General features: G+C 34.8%; 1 protein-coding gene across 5 annotated transcripts in view; it reads right to left on the reverse strand.

Annotated features, from left to right (window-relative positions):
- ARHGAP12 (Rho GTPase activating protein 12) overlaps positions 1-23,322 on the reverse strand; it is a 108,343-nt gene that overhangs the window by 2,743 nt on the left and 82,278 nt on the right. For all 5 annotated transcript variants that reach the window (XM_032837898.1, XM_032837897.1, XM_032837896.1 and 2 more), the window contains 9 exons: positions 19,298-19,379; positions 12,755-12,856; positions 9,705-9,803; positions 6,409-6,508; positions 4,863-4,979; positions 2,467-2,565; positions 1,085-1,162; positions 850-984; positions 493-595 (listed from right to left, as the gene is read on the reverse strand). In XM_032837898.1, the coding sequence (XP_032693789.1) occupies positions 493-595; positions 850-984; positions 1,085-1,162; positions 2,467-2,565; positions 4,863-4,979; positions 6,409-6,508; positions 9,705-9,803; positions 12,755-12,856; positions 19,298-19,379 (915 nt within the window). The remainder of the gene's footprint in view (positions 1-492; positions 596-849; positions 985-1,084; positions 1,163-2,466; positions 2,566-4,862; positions 4,980-6,408; positions 6,509-9,704; positions 9,804-12,754; positions 12,857-19,297; positions 19,380-23,322) is intronic.

Raw genomic sequence — 23,322 nt, forward strand, 5'->3', positions numbered from 1 at the left:
ATTAAATTTTCATTTTACTAATTCTATATTTGTTTGATTTTCAATCTCCTTCACTGGCATAATTTGCTATTCTATTGTTCTGTCAGAAGGCAAAAATCAGTTATTTAAATGGCCATGTCACCTGAAAGCCATGATGGCTTTTTTTCCAAGGTAATTTAATAGTCCTCATTTCATAACCAAAATCTTATTTTCAGGTTAAGTTAAACAACAATTTCTGAACCCTTACATGCCAGGCATTATGTAAATGCCTTGCATATAATATTTACTTTAAGTATTTTTCATACCAGACCATTTTACCTATGAAGAACAAGGCCCAAAGGAATTCTCTTTCTCAAGCTACAAAGACAGCAAGTAGCACAGCTGGAATGTGAACCAGTGTCTGAGGGACCCTGGCTCATGACTACTATACCACACCTCATAACTGTGCACTTCTCTTACCTGTTTCTTTTTTTCTCCCTAATTACTATTTCTTTTCTGTGGTGAACCTCTTACCTTTTGAGATGTCTAAAAAGAATCTGCATTGTATCTTGATTTGGCTTTGGCAACTGTCTGATGAGGTCCTTAACAGCAGTAACTCGCTGTCTTGGTTCTTGTTCTTTTTAAAAAAAAAAAAAAGAGAGAGAGAGAGAGAGATAATGAGAGATTATGCATGAAATTGAAAACAGTGACATAGTCTAGAACCTAACATTTGGTAATACACAGTGACATCTGGTGGCCACATTTAAAACTTCTGAAGTAAAACAATCCTTTGAAGTAATTTAAAAGAAAGGATCAAACAATGTAGTTGCTTAATCGGTACAGAGGACTTTCAGCACATAGAAAAAACACTGAGTATAATGACATACTTACTAATTGCATTAACAAAATCATTAAAATGGTTAAATGTAAAAAGAGGTTCTGGTAATTCTCGAAAAAACATTTTGAGTGCTCCAGTAATAACATGAATATCTTCCCATTTACTATCATTCAAGTCCAATTTCTCATCTGAAAAACAGAACAGGAAATTTTTCTTAATAACTTTAAACCAATTCTAAAAGTTAAGAGTGCCCTTTTTTTTTGGACATAACAGGGAGTAAGATCTTACCATGATTGACAGCAAATCTCAGTTTCTGGATCACAGCAAGGTTGCCACTTACTCTGTATATCCCATCAATATCCAAACCTAAGAGAAAATTACAGTATTTTTGTGTTTAAAGTCGGTCTTTGCCTCTTCTAAAGATGCCTGCATGTTTCAGAATCCTTATTCATTAACATAAGCCTAAAATCAAATGGACAAATACTCTTTTCCTCTAACTGGCTTTTTTATAGATGCTTGGCAGAGGGAGAGGGGGTGGAGATACACTCTGAATTCTATTTAATAAACAGGAACAATTCTACTTTGTTTACCATGTAGACTATGGATCATCTCAAAAAAAATCATCCCATTAAACTTGAAATACTAACAATTTAAGATAAACTTCTAAACCTGGGGATAGTTCAGAAAGTAAAGGAAACAAAGATAAAACTATTCCATCCATTTTTGGGCACATTTCATAATGTAAATGTACATATTCAAACACACTCTTTTAAAAATGGTTGTCCTATTAAGTGCTTGTAATAAATAAACTTAATAATGAATTAAAATAAAAACTGATAAAAAAAATAAAATAAAAACTGATAATTTGATGTAGTTTACTCATTTTTTTTTAATATGTGGAACAGAATCATGTGGAATTCACCCACATAAGCCTAAAAAATCAAAATATTCATTAAATGATAATGCTGTACACATTTAAGAAAGCACATTATCTGATTTGCTATTCACAGAAATTCAAATAAAGGCACAGTATCTCCATTGTCATGTTGACAAGAAAGTCAAAGACAAGATCTGAAATTGACAGAAACTACAAATTATGCAAATGTTTTAATTTTATAAGATGTTTTTGATGATGCACAAGTTAATGTGATTCCCATCATGATAGTTATTTTCTAGTACAAATATTAGGTTAAGATCAACCAAAATATAAATTGATTTGTCTTACTTAAAAGGAAATGACATACGAAGGTTTGTCTCTTTAGACGTTTTATAGTTGATGTAACAAGTTTTAAAATGTCATCTCATTTTTATTATAAAGAGAAGCAATTTGCTCTTGGTAAGTAAACACAATCGCCTATTTTCTACACTGTCAAATCACTTTCTAATAAACTCAGTTTCATAATCACCACCTTCTTCATTTTAAGCAAAGGCCAACTCCAAGTGGCTTCAAAGAATACACTTAATCAGATGGAAGTGCTGAGTTTTAACAGGTGCCTGAAAAGGTCTTCATTTAAAACAGATATACGTAATCATTAAAACATGTAAGTTTTGCAAACGATGCCTTTCTTAACATCTACGACTCAAAATCATAAAAATCCCAAAGATTTTGATGGCAAAACAATGGGTTAGTGTGCGTAACATAAAAAAAAAAAAAAAATTCAATTCCTTACCATACGCTTCAACATGTTCAATGCATAACTTCACAAATTTTGGCACTGTGCCATTTTCTCTCTGACAAAGATTAGCAAGATTGGCTCCAAATACCTGATCTGAAAAGAGATTTTATTTTTTAAAATCAACCACCCTGCTAAAATTGAGTTTGCAAAACGGCAATCACTATTCACAGTGCTACAGAAGACATACAATGCACCCTGACGTGGTCTACTGTGACTCATGCCTTCTGTGAGCTGTCTACCCATTCCAATTCCACTTCAAACAATTTTCCTCCTTTACTCAACTCCACAAACACCCCATTTTCACCTGAAAGCCTTTTAGTTTTCTACACCTTTTGCAGAGATCCATCCTCTCCCCCCAAACTTAGCTCCTTTTATCACTCCCACCCTCAGCCAAATTGTCATCTCCTTAGAAAAACCTTATGATCAGCCTAAGGTAACCCAGTTACAGCCACTCCCTATTTCATTACCATGGTAGACTGTTCATAGTAGTCATAATTATCTGGTCTGTCTCTTATTCTTATGGAAAAGTTTCATGAGGGCAGGGACCTCGTAATTCTCAAACCAAAAGGTATTCATGGCACGCAGGCTCACACTCAGTACTTAGTAAACACCTAAATATTTTTTAAACTATTAAAACAAGCATGGTGCAAACCCGTCATGTGCCAACCCTTGATTTCACAAAGTATATTCCAAAGGCTGTTCTATTAATCTTTCAACCCAACACTTCTGAAATGCCACATTAGTGCTAACTATTCAGGAAAACAAAGTTTTTGAAGTCCTGAACAAATAAAAATAAATAAATAAAGCAGCAACAGTTCATATTTCTCAACAAAAGGCCTGGTAAAAACTTAATAGCAATTTCTATTCACTGATTTGTCAGTTGTTTTTTTTTTTTTTTAAGTTCAAAACATAATATCCTAAATTCTTACGTGTTATCTGGACATCCCTATTTACCTCTAACTCTTAAGGCTGTTAATCTGAATCACTTAATTAGCCAAACTCTACTGAGAAGTTTTAAATATCTTTTTAATGAAACCCATTTGCGTATTTTAATTTAGATGCTTTGCAAACAGATGTTCCAGCGATGGTCTTTTTTAGAAACTTTGAGGATATATTTATATATATGTTATATATTATTACCCTTATGTATGTCTTCATTTACTAATTAATGTCACTGAGTCCTTTATTAGAAAATTTCATCATTGAAATTAAAAGTGCTTGTAAAAACTAAAGGTATACAGGAAATGAGAGATGCTGGGGAGGATGCGGAGAAAGGGGAACCCTCCTAAACTGTTGGTGGGAATGCAAGCTGGTACAACCACTCTGGAAAACAGCATGGAGGTTCCTCAAAAAGTTGAAAGTAGAGCTACCTTATGACCCAGCAATTGCACTACTGGGTATTTACCCTAAAGATACAAACGTAGTGATCCGAAGGGGCACGTGCACCTGAATGTTTATAGCAGCAATGTCCAAAATAGCCAAACTATGGAAAGAACCTAGCTGTCCATCAACAGATGAATGGATAAAGAAGATGTGGCACATATACACAATGGAATACTATGCACCCATCAAAAGAAATGAAATCTTGCCATTTGCGACAACGTGGATGGAACTAGAGGGTATTATGCTTAGCGAAGTAAGTCAATCAGAGAAAGACAACTATCATATGATCTCCCTGATATGAGGAATTGGAGATGCAACATGGGGGGTTTGGGTGGTAGGAAAAGAATAAATGAAACAAGATGGGATCAGGAGGGAGATAAACCATAAGAGACTCTTATCTCACAAAACAAACTGAGGGTTGCTGGGGGGAGGGGAGCCGGGAGAGGGGGCTGGGGTTATGAACATTGGGGAGGGTATGTGCTATGGTGAGTGCTGTGAAGTGTGTAAACCTGGCGATTCACAGACCTGTACCCCTGGGGATAAAAATACATTATATGTTTATAAAAAAAATAAAATTTAATTAAAAAAAATAGACTATCTGCTCTGAAAAGCTGGGGGGGGAAAGGAACTAAAGGTATATACAAGTATATGTGATTTTAAAGAAGACTCTGCTATTAAGATCCTGTTAGTGCATTATTGCTATTGTTGCTTATAAATGAAATAATAAATATAAAAAATAATTAGGAAAAAACACCTTATACTAATTTTAGAATCATCTGGAATGAGAACTGAAGGCAAACAATCAAGATAAAATTGTTCATAGTTAAACTTTCTGTGTGCACTGAAAAATCAATTTTAATCATTCAAATGTATTTTAAACAAATGAACCTGGTAACTTCAAAGAATGAAAACATTTTTACCGTTAGAAATTTGTCAGTTTTTAATTTAAAATGTCTAACTTCTTATTTTGGTCAAAGTTCATTATTATAAACATCACTTCTACCTACCTTTAATGTAACCTTTTTCACGAACAGCTTGCAAAGTGGGGCGCCGTGTAAGAAACTTCTTCAAGTTTTTCTTGGTTTTTTTCTGTTCTGAAGAATCTATGCTAGACACTTTCGTGGCTTAAGACAAACGGATATTAAGCATTTCATAAAATAAAAACTTAACTGATGAAAATTGTTCCACCTAGCACTCAAAAATATTAATTTCATATGTAAAAATCAGTTATAAACTTATTCTAACTTTAATATAGTTTAAGAGTAGTATGTCAAGAATCAAGTTAACAAAGACCTAATTTCAAAGGGATAAACCATTATCACCAAACACTGAATACAAACTGTACCTTCTTTGATTTATGTGGTAAGACACTGGTTATTCTAATTTATAATCATTATTTCATAAATGATACTATTTATCTCCTTTGACTCTCCATCAGTTTTAGAAAGTAAAATGATGAGGGAAAAAAAAATGTCCATAAAACATAAAGAAGTCTATCCTGAAGTATCCTTACGGGACTAGGAGTCTAGAGATATATATATATCCATCACTATTATTTGTACTTTAAGTTAAACACACCTCATCATAATTACCTCCAAACTAAGAATGGGACCATCTGAAAAATTTCCTACATTGCCATAACTCTGATTTCTTTTTTGGTTCCAAAAAAAAAAAAAAAAAAAAAAAACCCAAAAAGTAAATTTCTTGAAAAGAACCATATTTGAAGAAAGTTGAGAGCATAAAGAATATATTAGTTAAGCATTAAAATAATCAAATTTTCATGTGTTTACACTGTTATATGTCAATGACAATGTCTGTTAATAGGCCTAACCTTCATTACAATGTGGAAGAACAAAAGTAGAAATGATTTTCTAATCATTCAGTTAATCCAAAAGTCAATTCAAGGTCAAAAATTCTCAGTTAAATGTGGACTTGTTAAAATATTTTTAACAAGTTCAGAGCCACAGCTAATTTCCTATTTAAACAATGTAATTCACAAGGGGCCTGCATCAGAAAATGCTATTCTCAAATATGCTGGCTTTAGCATACATATACACACACACACATACATATATATGAATGATCTGGGGATATGAATGCAGGCAGCTGCTCCTGCACACTCCTATCCTAGCCCAGAGATGGGTGCCCAGTGTCCTGTGTGTACTATGTATGGTACATGGCCCATGACTTTTGACGTCTTAAAGTATAAGATTCTATCTAGATCTTAAACAGTAATTATATATTTTTAAATCAATATAGTTCAGCTTCCTGGATACCTCAATAGAAGTGCATTCTAATACACTTTTTTTTCTCTTAAAGAATCACAACATCTTAAGATTAGTAAGATGCTGTATGGGTGCACACGATGAGGCTGAAAAGTAACAAGGAGTTAACAAGGAAGAGAGTACTCCTAAAACACTAAGATTGCAAATACCTGACCTTGGGATTTCCTGGTAACACTGGAGATTCCACTCAGCCTTTATATATTTAAAATACTCGAAAAGTAAGAGAAAATGCTCAAACAACTAACAAAACAGGTAAAGAATAACTTACAACGAAGTTTCTTAGGATCCTTATGGTCCTTCTCTTTATCATGCTTTTCTATTCCTGGGGAATCTGGTATCTCCTCTTCGATTGCTTCATCGGTTTCTGTCTATTGATTAGAGATTTCCCAAACACGTATTACTTTTGAGATTTATTTTAGCTGTAATAGCACAATTCTCAATATAATCAGTAACTGATCCTCCCAACTGATTTTAGGCACCCAATCAGTACATAGTATATATGATATGATTTAGATACTTGGTAAATCTTTAAAAATATTCTTTTTCCCCCTAAATAGGGGGAATTAATTCTGAATTCCAAAAAAGAAAAAAATGCTGATTTTTCACAGGATAGTGGGTTTATATACTGATGATGAGGCTATCTTCCCTCATGTAGATCAAACGCTTAAGAATGACAGTAACAAGGGATGCCTGGGTGGCTCAGTTGGTTGGACGACTGCCTTCGGCTCAGGTCATGATCCCGGAGTCCTGGGATCGAGTCCCGCATAGGGCTCCCAGCTCCATGGGGAGTCTGCTTCTCCCTCTGACCTTCTCCTTGCTCATGCTCTCTCTCACTGTCTCTCTCTCAAATAAATAAATAAAATCTTAAAAAAAAAAAAAAAAAAGAATGACAGTAACAAGAGTTAAAAGGTTCTGACCTACAAGCTATGGGGAGAGAACATGATGAAGCCCCATTCTGTGCTAACAGTACAAGGCTAACTAGCCAATGGCACATTAATTTTTCACACTAACTAGCTTTTCAAATTATATTTTGTATCAACAGCTAGTAATCGCACTCACAGATTTACGGATGTTAGGCACTGAAAGAAATCCTAGAGCTCATGTACAGCCTAACCGAAGTCTCTTCTGCAGGTTAAAAAATTGAAGTAAGTTCTCAAAGCTAAAATTATTGCTTTGCCTTTCACACTGATGTCTTTGCTCCACTCAGCACTTATTTTTGTGTGTAGTGTTAAGAAAGGTTCTAATTTCTTCCTGGATATCCAGTTGACCCAGCACCACTTAAAGTTTATTCTTCCTTACTTTTCTACAGTGCTACATCTGGCATGAAGTGTCCAAAGTAATGCTGGTTTCTAGGCTCTTTATTGTGCTCCACAGGTCTGTAGATCTCCCCTGATATGGAGAGCATGTTGTATTAATTAATACAGCTATAGAAGTCTTGACATCTGACAGAATAAGTCCTTACAGGTTCTTCTTCAAGAGTGTCCTGGATATTTTTACCCTTTATATTCTGATACGAATTTTAGAATAAGCTTACCAAGCTCCACCAGAAAACCTACTAGGATTTTGAAAGAGATTCAAGAATCTCAAGTCTATAAATTTAAAAATCATTTGGAAGAATATTTTATCTTTACACTATTGAATCATTTAATCCATGATATACTTCTCATCTAATTAGATTTTCTTTAGTGTTTTTCAATAAAGTTTTGCAATCTTCCCTGCGGAAGTCTCATGCATCTTTCTGCATTTATTGTGCATATTTCTACTGAATCTTTTGCTACTCTGTAAACAGTAAATGTTTTAAATTTCATAGTAATATGTTACTCTCTTTTCACGTGGGCTTATTCTCTGATCCTATGGGCTTCAATTAAAAACAAAACAAAACATACTTTCTCTGCAAAGCCTTCCTGGACCCCTAACACTAGGTTAGCCCCTACCTAAGTAGTAAGTCGTATACCCCTCACCATCATTAAACTCATCACATTTCATTGTATTAACTGCTCAGTTGTCTGTCTCCAGTCATCTTTTGCCTTTGGCTGTAAACTCCATGCAGAAAGGTATAGCACCTGGTTGCATGCTGCTCTATCTCCAGGGCAAAGCACTCCCACATGTGTTAAATGAATGCAGCCATACTTGCTTTCAAGGGACTGGGAACAGATTACAGTGACTAGAGTGGAAAGCCCATATTAGGTAGAACAGAAGATACATTTGAAAAGATAGATCAGGCTCAGGTTGTTGAATTTTAATGAGAGTCACAGAAGCTTTGCTGAGCAGGAGAGGATTATAAAGTTAACATAAGGAAGTTTCATATAGCAATGCTATTAGGAATAGACTGGTGGGGGATGAAATAAGAAAAACCATTTAGGAAGTGACTCTTGTCTAACATATAAAGTCCTGATGATGGTTTCAGGAATAAATGGAAAGGAAGAGACAAGATTCAGAAATACACAATATTACAAACTGCAAAAGAAGAATATTTACATAGATGGGTAAATAATGGGCTAGAAGAGTTAAAAAAGGAGGAAGAGTTGACACTCAAGATTCCAAATCTGGTTGTTCTGAACTGAGTACACCATAAGAATTTTGGAGTTTAAAAGGATACTTGGGAAAAAATCAAACCCAACGTTTCTATTTTGTAAGTGAAAACACGAAACCCACAGAGGTAGAATACTTCAGTAAGATCACAAACCTCATCCTAAGATTTCACCTATAGTCTCTGAAAGACCTCTCACTCTCCAGTAAAGCCTGTGATTCCCAACTTTTCTTCAATCTATTTAGTTTAAAATCATAACACGCTCCTGTAAGTATTCATTTTCCTTTTTGTCACTGACATAAGATCCTTAGGAGTCATGTCCCCCTATAGTGAGGGACAAGAAAATAGTCTCAAAAAGTATAGCCCTTATCTGTTTCTTCCTGCTCTTACTAACAGCAGAATAGCAGAATATAAGTTAGAGGTTCTTTTTGGTTGTTATACATATACACTACATATATTATATAACATATTCTGTATCTACTACATATACATATATATACACATTATACACACACATGTAAGAGGTTAATTTACCAGGAACATGAGGGTACTGAACACCTCCCCTGGCTGGGGGACAGGACAGAACTAGAACACCTCCAGAGGTAGCTAAAGAGCTGTCACAAGGAAAGAAAATGTGCTCATGAAGAAACTACAGCTTCATTCATTTCCTACCTTTACCTAGGACCTGTCTCCACCAAATAGTACTGTTCCCAACTCATTAGTCATTGAATAAATACTATGTACTAGGAATGGTTTGTCCCTCTTCTTGAATTACTTCTTTTTAGACCAATGCCTCATGGGAAAATTATTTAAAATCCACTACTAGCAAGTATTATATAACTGAGAATATTAAATCATTCACCAGCCCCTAGGAATTGCTAAACCACCATTGCCTTTCCCACCTCTTGTCAAAATACATATAAAAGAAGTGTTTATCACATACAAACTGAAACCAGATATGCAATAACCAATTAGAATGCAGAAAAGAAAAACAGCTCTGAAGGAAAAAAAATTTACATAACTCAAACACATACCTGATTACTGATAGTACTACTAAGAACTTTAAACCAATCGTTAATAACAGTGTCATTGTCAGACTGAATTAGCAGTTCTGTTCCTTGACGGGTCTTCAGCTTTAGAGAGAAAGAGAAAAAAAAAAAGAGGATGGTCAGTGCTTTCAACCAAATAAATGAAATTTATGTATTTTTAAGATTTTATTTTTAAGTAATCTCTACACCCAGCGTGGAGTTTGAACTCACAATCCCGAGATCAAGAGTTGTATGTTCCACTGACTGAGCCAGCCAGGAGCCCCTAAATAAACGAATATATTCAAGCCAAAGTCCACAAAACCACCGGCAGAAGACTAGATGCCATATTATATTGAGATGAAAGATTAATGCGCAGCAATGGAATACCTTTTAATATAAAATAATCCCAGAGGAATTATTTTATAAAACATGAAGTTTTCCTCACAAAAAATTCTCAGTGAAAATCTAATAATTTAAGGGTCCCAAATTCCAACACATAAATGCCATAAAACTGCTGAAATCTAGCATCCTGTATCATTAAAAAATTAGTTCAAGTAACAAAGCTGTGCATTTTCCATTAGAACTGAAACAAAATTCATTTGTAAAGAAATAAAATCTGTGATATTTTTATGTAAATCTGAGTGTTTTTCTCTCTCTAGTTAAAATTAAATATAGAAAAAATATATGATAGTGTTAAAACTTTCATTATTTCCTACTTAATAGGCAAATAAATATAACAGCCTAATACAAAGAGAAGGCCCAGACAATAAATGTTACATCACTTTTGGGCAGAAAGTACTAAATTGTGTCAAATCATGAGCTAACTCATGTAGCGTTGTACATAATACTCATGTATTATTCTATATGAGGGCAGAAACTAATTTATGTATAATTTCTTTGGTTCAAAGTTTCTTACATTGGATTGAGGAAAAATTCTGAGGTATTAAGAGAAAGCATTCCTCCTATTTTCTGGCTGGTAACTGTTTATTTTTCTTCCTTGTGGAACATATGGCAATGTTTCCCAAACAACATTCTCAGACATATGCCTCAAACATAGTTTCTAAAGTAATGTTTAAAAAAGGTATTCCACCAAAAAAAAAAAAAGAAAAAAAAAAGGAAAAAAACAGTTATATGATATTTATTTGGGAAATACTAGATTAAAGAAAGCTAAACACGATTCTCTTCTTCAAAATGTCTCAGGGCTTTGATATTCCAGGGTGCTCTGATTTTTTAAGGAAAGAAAAACATCTATACCACTACCTACATTTATTTGACCATGGATTTGTTTTCACTCTGAAATCATGTATTGAAACTGCAAGGCTAATTCAGGAAACACTGACTTCCTTTCTTGTACTTCTTTTAAGAGAGTGAGTCAAGCCAGTCAACCAATACTAAATATTCACTGCACATAAGATAATCTTGGTTAGAGGTTCTTCCTTAAAGATAAAGAAAAATACAGTCTCTCTGCTTAAAAAAAAAAAAATCATCTAGTGGGACAAGTAATTTACAGATGATGGTAATATAAAGTACACTAAATTAAATGCTATTTTAAAAGCATAAATAAAAAGGCAGCACCGGTGTTGTCGTAGCATTTCTGATGGGTCTTGGAAGATAGGTAACACTTGACAAGCAGAGACTGCCATGGGTCAGTACTAATGAAGAATAAAAAACACAGCAGGAAAACCTAGGTTTCACTTGGGAACCAGCAACTCATGAACAAGACGGGAAAGGATGGACACGTGAGGTTATAAAGGAAGGCTGGGTTCTGGAAGACTGTTTGCAAAGACAGTCTGAGTAATTCCTCCCATCTCCATATACACACCCTTCCGCAGCATGCCTTTACTGCGCCCCCATCAACAGGAGGGCTCTATTTCCCCACAGACCTGAATACTCAGCTGACCTTCTGACTGCTTTAGCCAACGGAATACAATGATGTGTGACTTTCTAAATCTAAGCCTCGGGAAGTGTCGTAGCTTCCACTCTCATCCTCTTGGAAGCCTGGCACTGCCTTGTGAAGAAGCCTGAAGCAGAATCCTTGAGGGAGAGATCTTATAAAGAAGGAGGCCTAGCAAACTGCTGGCACCGATATCAGACACGTGAACTAGACCATCCAGATCCGGGTGAGCCACGAAATGACTGAAGCCTCATGAATGGTCCCACGTTGAGATCAGAATCACTCAGCTCAGCACAAGCCAAGCGGAACAACAGAACGGCTCTTTTCCTAAGCTACTAAACCCTGAGGTAGTCTGATATGCTGCAATAAACAACTGATACAGAATCCTGTATTACAGGGAGAAGGAGGGGGACTGTATTATTTATTTATTTATTTTTATTTATTTGAGACAGACAACAGAGAGGGCACGAGGGAGCACAAGCAGAGGGGAGAGCAGAGGGAAGAGCCCACTCCCTGCTGAGCAGGCAGCCAGACACAGGGCTTGATCACAGGACCCCGAAATCATTACCTGAGCCAAAGATAGCCCCTTAACAGACTGAGCCACCCAGGTGCCCCTACGGTGGGGGGGGGGTGTTAATGACAAAATGGAAAGGGCTCAATTTATTTTCCAATATTAGATTTGGCGGTAAAGGAAACCCCCCCCCACCATTTTAAGATTTTATCTACTTGTCAGAGAGAGAGAGAGAGAGCACACTAAGGGGGAACAGAGAGAGCGAGAGGCAGACTCCCCACTGAGTAAGGAGCCTGATGTGGGGCTCAATCCCAGGACTCTGGGATCATGACCTAAGATGAGGTCAGACACTTAAGTGACTGAGCCACCCAGAAGATCCAAACGAAACCATACCCTTGTTATTGTCGGTAGGGAAAGGCGAGATTATGGAACAAAGGCTCTTCATCTAATAGTCTGAGATCCAATGACTTAAGCAAATGAAGCCAAACTCTTCATGCTAGCTTCTTCTTAAATTATGATACCAAACTGGCTTAATGACCACCTTTCCTTTAATCAGTCACATTGAAATACAACTCAAAAGAATTCAAAAAGAAGAACATCCAATTAGTATGGTTAAGAATGTGAGTCATACTTAGAAAACAAACGTATTACCTCAAATACATTCTTTTTGCTGGATTTATCCTTCGAAGCCATCTCCACTGTCGCCCCCTTTAGGTCCACTGTGAACTCTGGCTTGGACTGATTACTTCCAAACTTCATTTTAGAAAAAAGGAAAAACCTTTGTGATGTTCATGTACATGTGCATATCAAAAAGATTTAAGACCAATTATTAACAATAAACCAAATAGGTGATTACCCCAAATTTGTCTTTATTATAAAATAACAATTCCTACTTTAAAATTGAAATGTCTGTAAGACATGAATATACTGTTCATAGAAACGGAAATAAAATGGCTCAACTTCCATCTTAATAAGAAAAACATAAAATAAAGCCACACAAATCTTTTTTCACCCATCAGTATAGAAAAAAAAATTCCAGAAGTTAGATGAAAAACTCTGTTTTCAATGATGTACTATATACTGGCTAATTGAACATAATAATAATAAAAAAATCTATGTTTTTTCATACAGTATGGGGCCTTCACAGGCTGTAATAAAGCCTAGAGAGGGAAAATGGGTAATACTGTATTTGCAAATTTACAAACACAGGTATTGTTTGGTTTTAGCAATTTTACTTCTTAGAATTGATCCTAGACTATATATGACTATATGAAATAGTCATATACCTAATAAAATAAGTAAAATGATGTGTTCAAAAAGGCAAGGCAATATTCTTACATATGTATAAATGATATCTGGATTTGCCATATTTATGGATTATGCCACAAAACAAAAAATCTGGATATCTGCAGATATCAAGTGCTTTTCCACCTAATAAACATTCTCTAAACCTGATTCTGTGCTTTCAAGAGTTATTTCCTTATCGACTATTTATGTTGTCAACAACAGTAACTTGTAAAAACAGAAAACTCTAAGATCCATATTCTTTTATTCAGCCTTTCTTAGAAATTATAACTAAAGCCAGATGCTAATAAAGCCTCACCAATTTAATAAGGAACTGTGAAAAGAATAGGAAGGGAGCGGACATGGGCGGTTTGAAAAGAAAAAGCACTTAGCAAGCTATTACATTTTGTTAACCAGATAAGGAAAAGATTAGCAAGTAGCAGAAAATTATGTTAAATATAGACTTACTCTGTATCTTGCCATCGTTAAGTTAAATTTTTGTTTAGTCTCTTCACTAAGAATAGAAAATAGCATTCCTTTTTACTGAACGGTTTAGAGGTTTTAAGATCTTAAAGGGTTAATGAATTGTAACCTTAATGTCAAAGATTTATTTTAGGAAATTTCATTTCTTAAAGTATTTTCAAGTAAAATTGTGTTTGTCATTGAAAATGGATCTTACCCATCAACCTGGTGAAATCTTATGCACTATTTATAATGTCAATAACGACTCAGTAGCTTCGCATTTAATAAATGGTTCGACTTCCTCTGTTCCCTCTTACTTCATCTTTTCGGCTAGCAACGTGGTCTTAAATAATGTATTTGTTGTAACAAAACAACATTTAGGATATTATACTGAATTTATTAGTGAAATCAAAACAAAGTTTAGGATATTATATTAAATTTTCATTAGTGGAATCATAATAACAATCACAAAAATTTTAACTATTCTACAAAGTCTTGGCCTTTTTAAGTACTTTTGTCATTCAAAAGACATTTAATTAACCATAAAGCTACAATGGGCAAAGGTAAGTTTTTGAGTAAAAATGACATATCTCAAAAGTTATAAACCTCAAATGTGCACATTTAACGGAACTGAACTTGCCATCACATGCTCTGACAATGGTTAGCTATAAGCTAAGATACGAACAACTAACCAAGTATGACGGAGCAACCAAATATAAGTACAATGATAGGGCATGGAATGCTGATGAAAAATGCATTCAATAAGGTTGGCAAAATTTTGTGTTTGTTATTCATCCTTTTTCAAACTTTAGTCCCACTCTATCATACACCCTCCAACGTATTCAAGGCAAAAAAAAATGGAATTATTGTGGCAAGGGGCATGCAACAAGAACACATACAGTGACAGCTGAAACAGGAGCAGATTTTACATATGCAGGCCGTCGACTGACAGAATTTTTCCAAGAAGAAAGCAGTGAAAGCAAGAGCTCAGAGACTGAGCCCTGTTGGCAGAATGACTTGATGGAAAAAGGGAAGAAAATGATGTCATAATAATGCACAATGGCAAAATGACACACAAGAGAAAAGCATATGGAACCAAATGGGACACAAATACAATTCTACAAGCAGACACAACACAAAGCTTAACTTCCAAATATTTTTATAAAGGCCCTCGCATTTATATCTCAAAATATCTTCTGACTCTTAGTACATAAATTCATATTTGATTTTTAAGGTGAATGTTTTTTAGAAATTACATTAAACAGACTTGCCTTAGCCTATAATCACAACAGAAGACATGAGGGTTAATAGGGAGAATCATATCGGGCCCACTGCCACCTTGCTCAGCCCACTACTCAGAAAACCCTGAGCTTCCTCCTTGTGACCTGCCAGGCAATGTCCTCTGGTATCCCTTTCTAAGTTCTCTCTGGGGAGTGGCCCTACCATCCAATTTGCCTTCCCCTTCCTCTAGGACAGTGGTTCTCAACCACGGGCAATTTTGTCCTCTAGAGGCCATCTGACAATGTCTGGTGACATTTGTAGTTGTCACAACTGGAGGTGGGAATGCTTCTATCTCCCGCTAAATACCATACCATTTATAGGAGAGCCCCCAGAAGAAAGAATTATCTGACCCAAAAAGGAGACAAATTTTAGAAATTTTGAAGTACGTATTAGTAAACTTGAATAACTAGTGATATTTGTGAGGTGATTTTTGTAATACTCAAGGTATATGATGAATGATACCTGAAAGGGAGCACAATATATGTCGTGTCCTATTGTCACCATGCACTTGTCGGTCTTCCCCATTCCAGTGTATAAGTCATGAAGACAGAGACCATGTTACTTACTTCTAAACTTCCAAACTTAACACAATGCCTAGAACAAAACAGGCTTTTACGTCTGTTAAACAAACTGGTGAAATGAAGTAAGAAAAAAAGCAAGTATAATTTATGCTATTAATACCACAATCTAGTAGATAATATTACATAGAAAACCACTGGAATGTAACCAGCCTAAAGGAGAAAGACCGGCTCATGGGATGATACAGCATCTATGTAAAATGTATCTTACGTGCTCGAGTTGCACACTGCATATGTACATTTTGTTTACCTAATGTTAACTACCCATGGAACCAAACCTAAAATACAAAGCATGAATTATTTAAAAACAAAAACAACTTCAAATAGTGTGGATGCTTTTGCTCAGTCTTCAATGAATATATGAATATATGCTCTGGAGTGAGCAAAAGATTTGAACCCGCTCTTTTTTCAAGTGGACCAAGGTGTAGGTTTTGTACTACATATGAAAAATAATTTTTAAAGAACCAAACTTCTGCAACATGTCCCCTTAACATATACCAAACTCAAACTAATAATAATGATGATAATAACAACAACAACAGAAACCAAACTCAACTGGAGGAAAAGCAATCTCTTCCAACCTCAAAGGTAAAAAATGGCTCTGCTACAGATCAACTTCTAACTAACACCTTCCTAAGAGATACTCAAGGACAATTTTCACTTACAGGTGATTTCTGGGTTTTTTGGCTTTGATACCAGCCTTTAGAATCTCATCCTCAGGTGTGATTTCACTATACAAACAGGATACATTTTACCTACAATAAATATACTTGGTGACTGAGCAAAGAAACAAAACTATGATCTTCTTCCAAAATCCTTTTTAATAATCGTAATTACAGAGTTAATTAAGAAGTCTCTCACATATTTCATCAATTTTTAATATTTATGAATGTTGTATAATGCCAAAATACATTAGATACATTCATATACATTTTATTTGAATAATCTTACTTGCTTTTACTTAGACCATTTAAATTAGTTTTCATTCCCTTCATAATGTTACATATGGAAAGAAAAAGCAAGAAAGTCTGATCTTTAAATATGTCATAAAACAAAAATTAAGAATTGACTGCAATAACCAAACATTTTTTCACCTCTCACATTTGTTCAGTTTTTATTGAGACTATAAACACAGTATGACTATATTTTATTTATACTAATCTGAAATAATATATTGTATGATTCACAATATATTAATAAAATTTCATTTAAAGGCAAAAATTCAAATACTGTATGAATCTCCAAAATTAAAAATGCATTAAGAATTCTACAATTTCCAAATTGGCTAACTCAGTGAATTTTAAACTCTGCTTCCCTACTGCCACATGGCAACAAAGTGACACAACTCTGGCTGATGAACAGACATACCACACACCCTTTGTCAGGATCAGATTTAATTGTGAGTTCTCAATTATGTAAAACCCTCAAGAGTGAAAACCTTAAACAAAATGCAACCAGCCTCTACTAACAATCAACATCTTCACATTTAAAAAGAAGTTTCCATTTTCTTTTAAAAGCATACAAACCTGCCTACCTAAATGATGCCTCTTACCATAATGCTCTACTTTATCTGTACATACCACAACCTCCAATCTTTAAGTATCAGAAATTATCATATCAATGCCCATTATCCAACTTTCTTTAGGTACTTTTTTAAATTTATTAATCTCTAACTGTTCTCCATTCTTCTTCTTTCATTCATTTCCTGCACTCAATTCCAAACAGAAGTTGAGCCATAAGTAGGAAGAAATAATTACATAACCCTGTAGGAATGCATTAACACAAATGAAAGTACCATATGTTTTACCTCAAGGGGAAAAAAGGAGAAACATATAATTATCAATTTACTTTAAGATAAGTGAAACCAAAATTTCAATCTTTAAATATGGAAAGCATATTACAGGTCAGTTCCACTGTACTGGCTTAACAATGAAGCAAATCAAAGGTAAAGTAAAACAGAAGAATCATTCCAGAATGTTCATTTTAGTGCCCAACCCAGAGAATTTGGGGGCTGCCACATCAAAGTATTTGTGGACTAACATGCTCTGTGGCCTTCCTGGTTCAGAAGAATGTTAAATGGTTGCATTATAAATGCAGATGAGTAGAATTTGCTTGAATTTTATAAATAGATTTTTTCATCAAATGTAAGATCCGTAGGTCCTGTTAATTTTAAAGCAACTCAGTAAATGTAAGAAAATATTGGTTAAGGTAGGATATAAAGCAAGTTAAAGACATTAGATTGATTTCACTTTAAATTTTACTTAAGCACTGACCTTTCAAACTCAATTATCAAAAATTTTTTTTAAATATCCAGAGCATGGACTCTGGAGACAAAATACTACCTAGATCTGCCACTTAGTACTAGCTATACAAAATTCAGCAAGCTCCTTAACTGTTTTATACCTCATTCTCTCAACTACAAAAGGGGAACAGGGGATGATAAACAGTAGCTATATAGACTTAAGAGGGTAATATATACCTAATCTTCTGCCCTTAGAACAGTACCTGATACATGAAGCATTCAAAAAGTGTTAGCTGTTACATGTCACAAATTATAGTTTTTAATATTTGTTTTACAAATTAACCAAAGAGTAATAATAGTAAACATTCAGATACACAAAAACCTTCAAAATCCCATGAGTAATGGGACATTTACTTACTCTTCTAAAAGCGGGCTGACATTATCTACAAATACAGACACTGGAATCACCGACGGGTCTCCAAAGATCAGATCACAATTCAAGGTGGGGCTTGACATATTTCTTTGCTTATTTTCTAACTAAATAGCTGAATTAGCCAAGTCACAAGCACAAGAAAGCTTTATAGGTATCCCCTGCTTTTCGAAAGTTCGCATCACACCACTTTGCTTCTACAAAACACTGACATTATTGTTTTTGCTAGCCAAAACAAATCTGATGAGTATTTTCATTTTCATTAAAAAAGGTGAAAAGTGAAAACAGTGTTCAGCATTTGCTGTGCTGCGAGCAATTATGGAGCCAGCACATACCCTGAACAGTGAAAGTGGTCCACCAAGCTCCTTTTCAGGAAACCACACTCAGCATGTTAGCACCACAGTTTTAACTGTGTGAGTATCTGTGTTTTAAACTCCTTTGGTGCATCGGTTAGCAAGATATATCCTAAGGTATCAGAAAAGCCTAAAAGAGTTTTTTTTTTGGGGGGGGGTCTGGGAATGCTCAAAAATTTTCCCATATAGATTAATGATAACTGCTTCTTTGCTTCACAAAGGTTTCAGAAGAGCACCCTGCTTTCGGACAGCAGGGGAAACCTGTAATACCCTGGAGCTTATTCAAGAGATCTATTTTGTTCTCTAATGTCCAAGTAGTAACCCCATCTTTCAGTTCAATGGATAAAATAGACTTCGTTGATTTTAATAATACAACTAATCAAACTTCCAACTAGCCTTCCTCTTTTGTTTCAAGTCGAAGTGCATCTTTTAAAAAACTTCATTTACTTTTATTTGCATACCAGTTGTAGCTAGCTAGGACTCTGAAATACTTTGTGAAATTCAGGTACGATACCATCCACGCAGTTTAAACGTGTAAAGCCTTCAGAGAGAAGAAATACTTACCCAACTTGTGCTGCTTCCTTGCGTTTTGGTAAAGAGTAAAGATGAACCTTGCAACACGGCCCAAGAAGACAACCAGTTCTTTCTGTAATTATAAAGAGAACCAACTAGAGCTTTGCTATTCAGTTTTTCCAACCAAATTTAAAATATTACAATCTAGTTATCAATGTTGCCTACAATTTACATTCATTATTGACATTCTAATTGTTTTTATTGACGATATACTGCTAATGAAATTACATTCATTTTATGGTCCCAAACGGACCATAAAGGCCCCCAAACAAATGAAGGTAATAGAGACACCTTATCAAAATAACTATAGACCTAATTATGTTCACGTGGTAATCCAGCACACTTGTCATTAAAGGTACCAAACTACTTTGAAGGAACATGAATTGAACTCTGTATTTGGCAAGAATTATTCATGATTACAAATCAGGCAAATGTGTCCACCTCACCTAATTCTTTATAGATAGAGATTATTTTATATTTCTTGGATATCTCCCTTCCCCTAATAAGGCTATACCAGGTAAGTGGGAGATACTAGGCACCTAAGTAGATTGTAGGTATAATAAATTACATACATACTCATTGATCAGAGGTCACTAAGATGACGTTTCTTTTCTAATTTTGTATTTTTTGTTTTACGTTTTATATTTATATATGTTTATATATTTGTTTATAACAACATACACAAATTGATTTTTATTTATATTTATTTTTATATTTCTTGGTTATCACCCTTCCCCTGATAAGGTTATACTATGTAAATGGGAGATACTAGGTATAATAAATTACATACTCACTGATGATGAGGTTACTAAGCTGAGGGTTTAATTGTCTAAGTTATAAAAAAAAAAATCAAAACTCTAAATATAAAAATGTATAAAAAGGAAGGCCCCATTTCTTCTCCTTCAATTCACATTGTAGAAACAATCAATATTTACTTTATAAGGGAATTCAATTGTTGGAAGGCTAAAATGAATGTCAAATATATATATGCATACCTTACTGCCAAACATACTGACAGTTTTATGAAAACTCTATGGGCACTCAAAAGGAGCTCTCCACTTTCAGAATGTAGAATTCAGTAACTATCAATTAGACCTACTTTGTTATTTTTTATGTATACTTGAACTTCATGCATTAAAAGTGAAATAAAGTTCACTACTATTGAGTATTTTTCCTTTTACTTCCTGTTGGTTTTGCTTTTGGTTGTTAATGCTACTTATTTGGTGAATGGCTATTCTTAATGAATAGATCTTTACTATAGATTTATTCGTGGTTTTGACATGCCTGGTTTCTTTTTTTTAACTTCCCTGAATCTTTTAAGATTTTATTTATTGGACAGAGAGAGACACAGCAAGAGAGGGAACACAAAGAGGGGGAGTGGGAGAGGGAGAAGCAGGCTTCCCACTGAGCAGGGAGCCTGATGTGGGGCTGGATCCCAGGACCCTGAGATCATGACCTGAGCCGCAGGCAGATAATTAACAACTGAGCCACCCAGGTGCCACTGAATCATTTTTCTGATGTCTTTTTTTTAATATATATAATATTTAGGTGGGTTTTCTTTTGTGCTTCAATCTGAACATCTTTATCTTTCAACAGAGGAAGAGAGTCCATTTACATTTATTGACATTGATAAATGCTTGGGCCTTGTGTTATCATTTTGTTACATCTTCCTCTTATTATTTTGTTTCGTGTGGATCTTAAGATATTTAGAAGGGATTTATTTTTATTTGTAAGTTTATTTTATACTCAATCTTCTATTTCTATACAGAACATCTACTAACTCCCTCCTCTGAAAAATGCTAAAATAAGTATATTTCCACTTTAAATGAACTTTTTGAATTTAATTTTCAAAATTAAGAAAACTGTAGAACTAGTCAATGTATCTAAAAATACTGGATATTTGAATACTGAATTAACAACAGCTGCCTCAAAGACTGAAGTTCTTGTGTACCTGAGTTGCAAGCAGAATTAGTCACATTTTTTCCTGGAAAAAAATAAAAATGACTGACGGCCACACTATGGTTATTCAGACTTGTGTATCTGGCAGGTAGACATTATCTCAAAAATAAATGAAGTGAGTCTGTCATTTAAATGATAGTATTTGTTGACAAAAAATTGAAGCTTTCAAAGGGAAAACAGAATTTTGGAAAACTTGGCATATCTGCCACTGTGAGGTTGACAATTTTCCAATATCTAATGACTCTTCTGATGATGTTACTGATTTGTGATTCTTCGATATTGTAAAATATGTCAACATTTGAAAAATCAACAAACTTAGTGAACCAGTGTTTTCCAAATGATCTCCAAGATGCTACAAAATTATGTACAGGTAGAGATAGTAAAATGCACCACAGACCAATGGATTTTTTTTTTTTTTTAAGATTTTATGTATTTATTTGAGAGAGAGAGCACGAAAGCACAAGAGCAGGTGTGGGGCAGAGGGAGAAGCAGACTCTCTGCTGAGCAGGGAGCCCAATGTGGGGCTCAATCCTGGGATTCCAGGTGCCAAAAGCAGACATTTAACTGACTCAGCCACCCAGGCGCCCCAGACCAACGGATTTTGAGGTAACTAAGTATGAAAAGTTCAATAACGGTTTTTCTCAGTCTTAACTTGTGGCATTTTAGTGTAACAGAAAAATATATGCACTTATCTAAGAAGAGTATTAAAACACTCCTCCCTTTTCCAACTTTATATATGAAAGGGGGGATTCTCTTCATATACACTTCAGCCAAAATAATGTGTCACAGAAACTGACTGCCAGCAGAGATGAGGCTCCAGCTGTTTTCCATTAAGCTAAATATTAAAGATTAGCAAAAATGTGAAACAATGCCACACCTCTCATGGAAAATTTCTGTATTGGAAATACAGGGGTTTTTCTTCATAAAAATTTTACTTGCGTTAACATATAATGGGTTATCAGTTTTAAGAATTAAAAAACTTGAAATTTCTCAGTTTTATCTTCTCAAATCTACAGCTATAAACTATACACACAAAAGTTCTTTGCAAGGGGCTCCTGGGAGGCTCAGTGGGTTAAGCCTGTGCCTTCGGCCCAGGTCATGATATCAGGGTCCTGGGATCAAGCCCTGCTTCGGGCTCTCTGCTCAGTGGGGAGCCTGCTTCCCCCTTGCTCTCTGCCTGCCTCTCTGCCTACTTGTGGTATCTCTCTCTCTGTCCAATAAAAGTAAATAAAATCTTTAAAAAAAAAAAGTTCTTTGCAATAATCCAAATGAAACAAGATGGGATCGGGAGGGAGACAAACCATAAGAGACTCTTAATCTCACAAAACAAACGGAGGGTTGCTGGGGGTGCGGGGTTACGGAGAGGGTGATGGGGTTATGGACAGTGGGGAGGGTATGTGCTATGGTGAGTGCTGTAAACCTGGCGATTCACAGACCTGTATCCCTAGGGCTAATAATACATTATATGTTTATAGAAAAATAAAAATTATTTTTTAAAAAAAATTTTTAAAAAAGTTCTTCGCATTCTGCAAAAATTAATCAATAATTTTTAAGAGTTTTTTAATGGGGTCCTCAGATCAAAATGTTTAAGAACCACTAATAGGAAACTAAAAAACTGGTTTGCTCAACTCTACATAAATAAATTTAAAGATGATGAAATGGATGATATTCTTAGGAAAACATAAATCACCGAAAGTTTTCCAAATGAAGTAGAAAATCTAAAGGACTAATTACCACAGGAAAAACGACAACAATGAAAACAGAGAAAGTGGCCAAAGAACTATCTGCACTACAAATGCCCAAAAGGAAAAGAGAAGGAAAAACACACTCCATTCACAAATGACTTCAACCATAGAACAATTTAAGGAACAAATAACTGCAGTATTTGTAAAGGTATTCCAGAGCACTTAAAAGAAAAAATTTCCAAGTACTAAAATGTGACAAAGACAGTTCAGTTAAAGAAAATCTTAAAAACTATATGTAAATTTCAAACTCTTCTTTACACAACAGGCTGATCTCTGTTGACTATAAAATCATAGCATTTTGGCAGTTCTTAA

Source organism: Lontra canadensis, unplaced genomic scaffold, assembly GCF_010015895.1.
Source record: "Lontra canadensis isolate GAN:19392208 unplaced genomic scaffold, GSC_riverotter_1.0 scaffold100, whole genome shotgun sequence".
NCBI classification, from domain to species: domain Eukaryota; kingdom Metazoa; phylum Chordata; class Mammalia; order Carnivora; family Mustelidae; genus Lontra; species Lontra canadensis.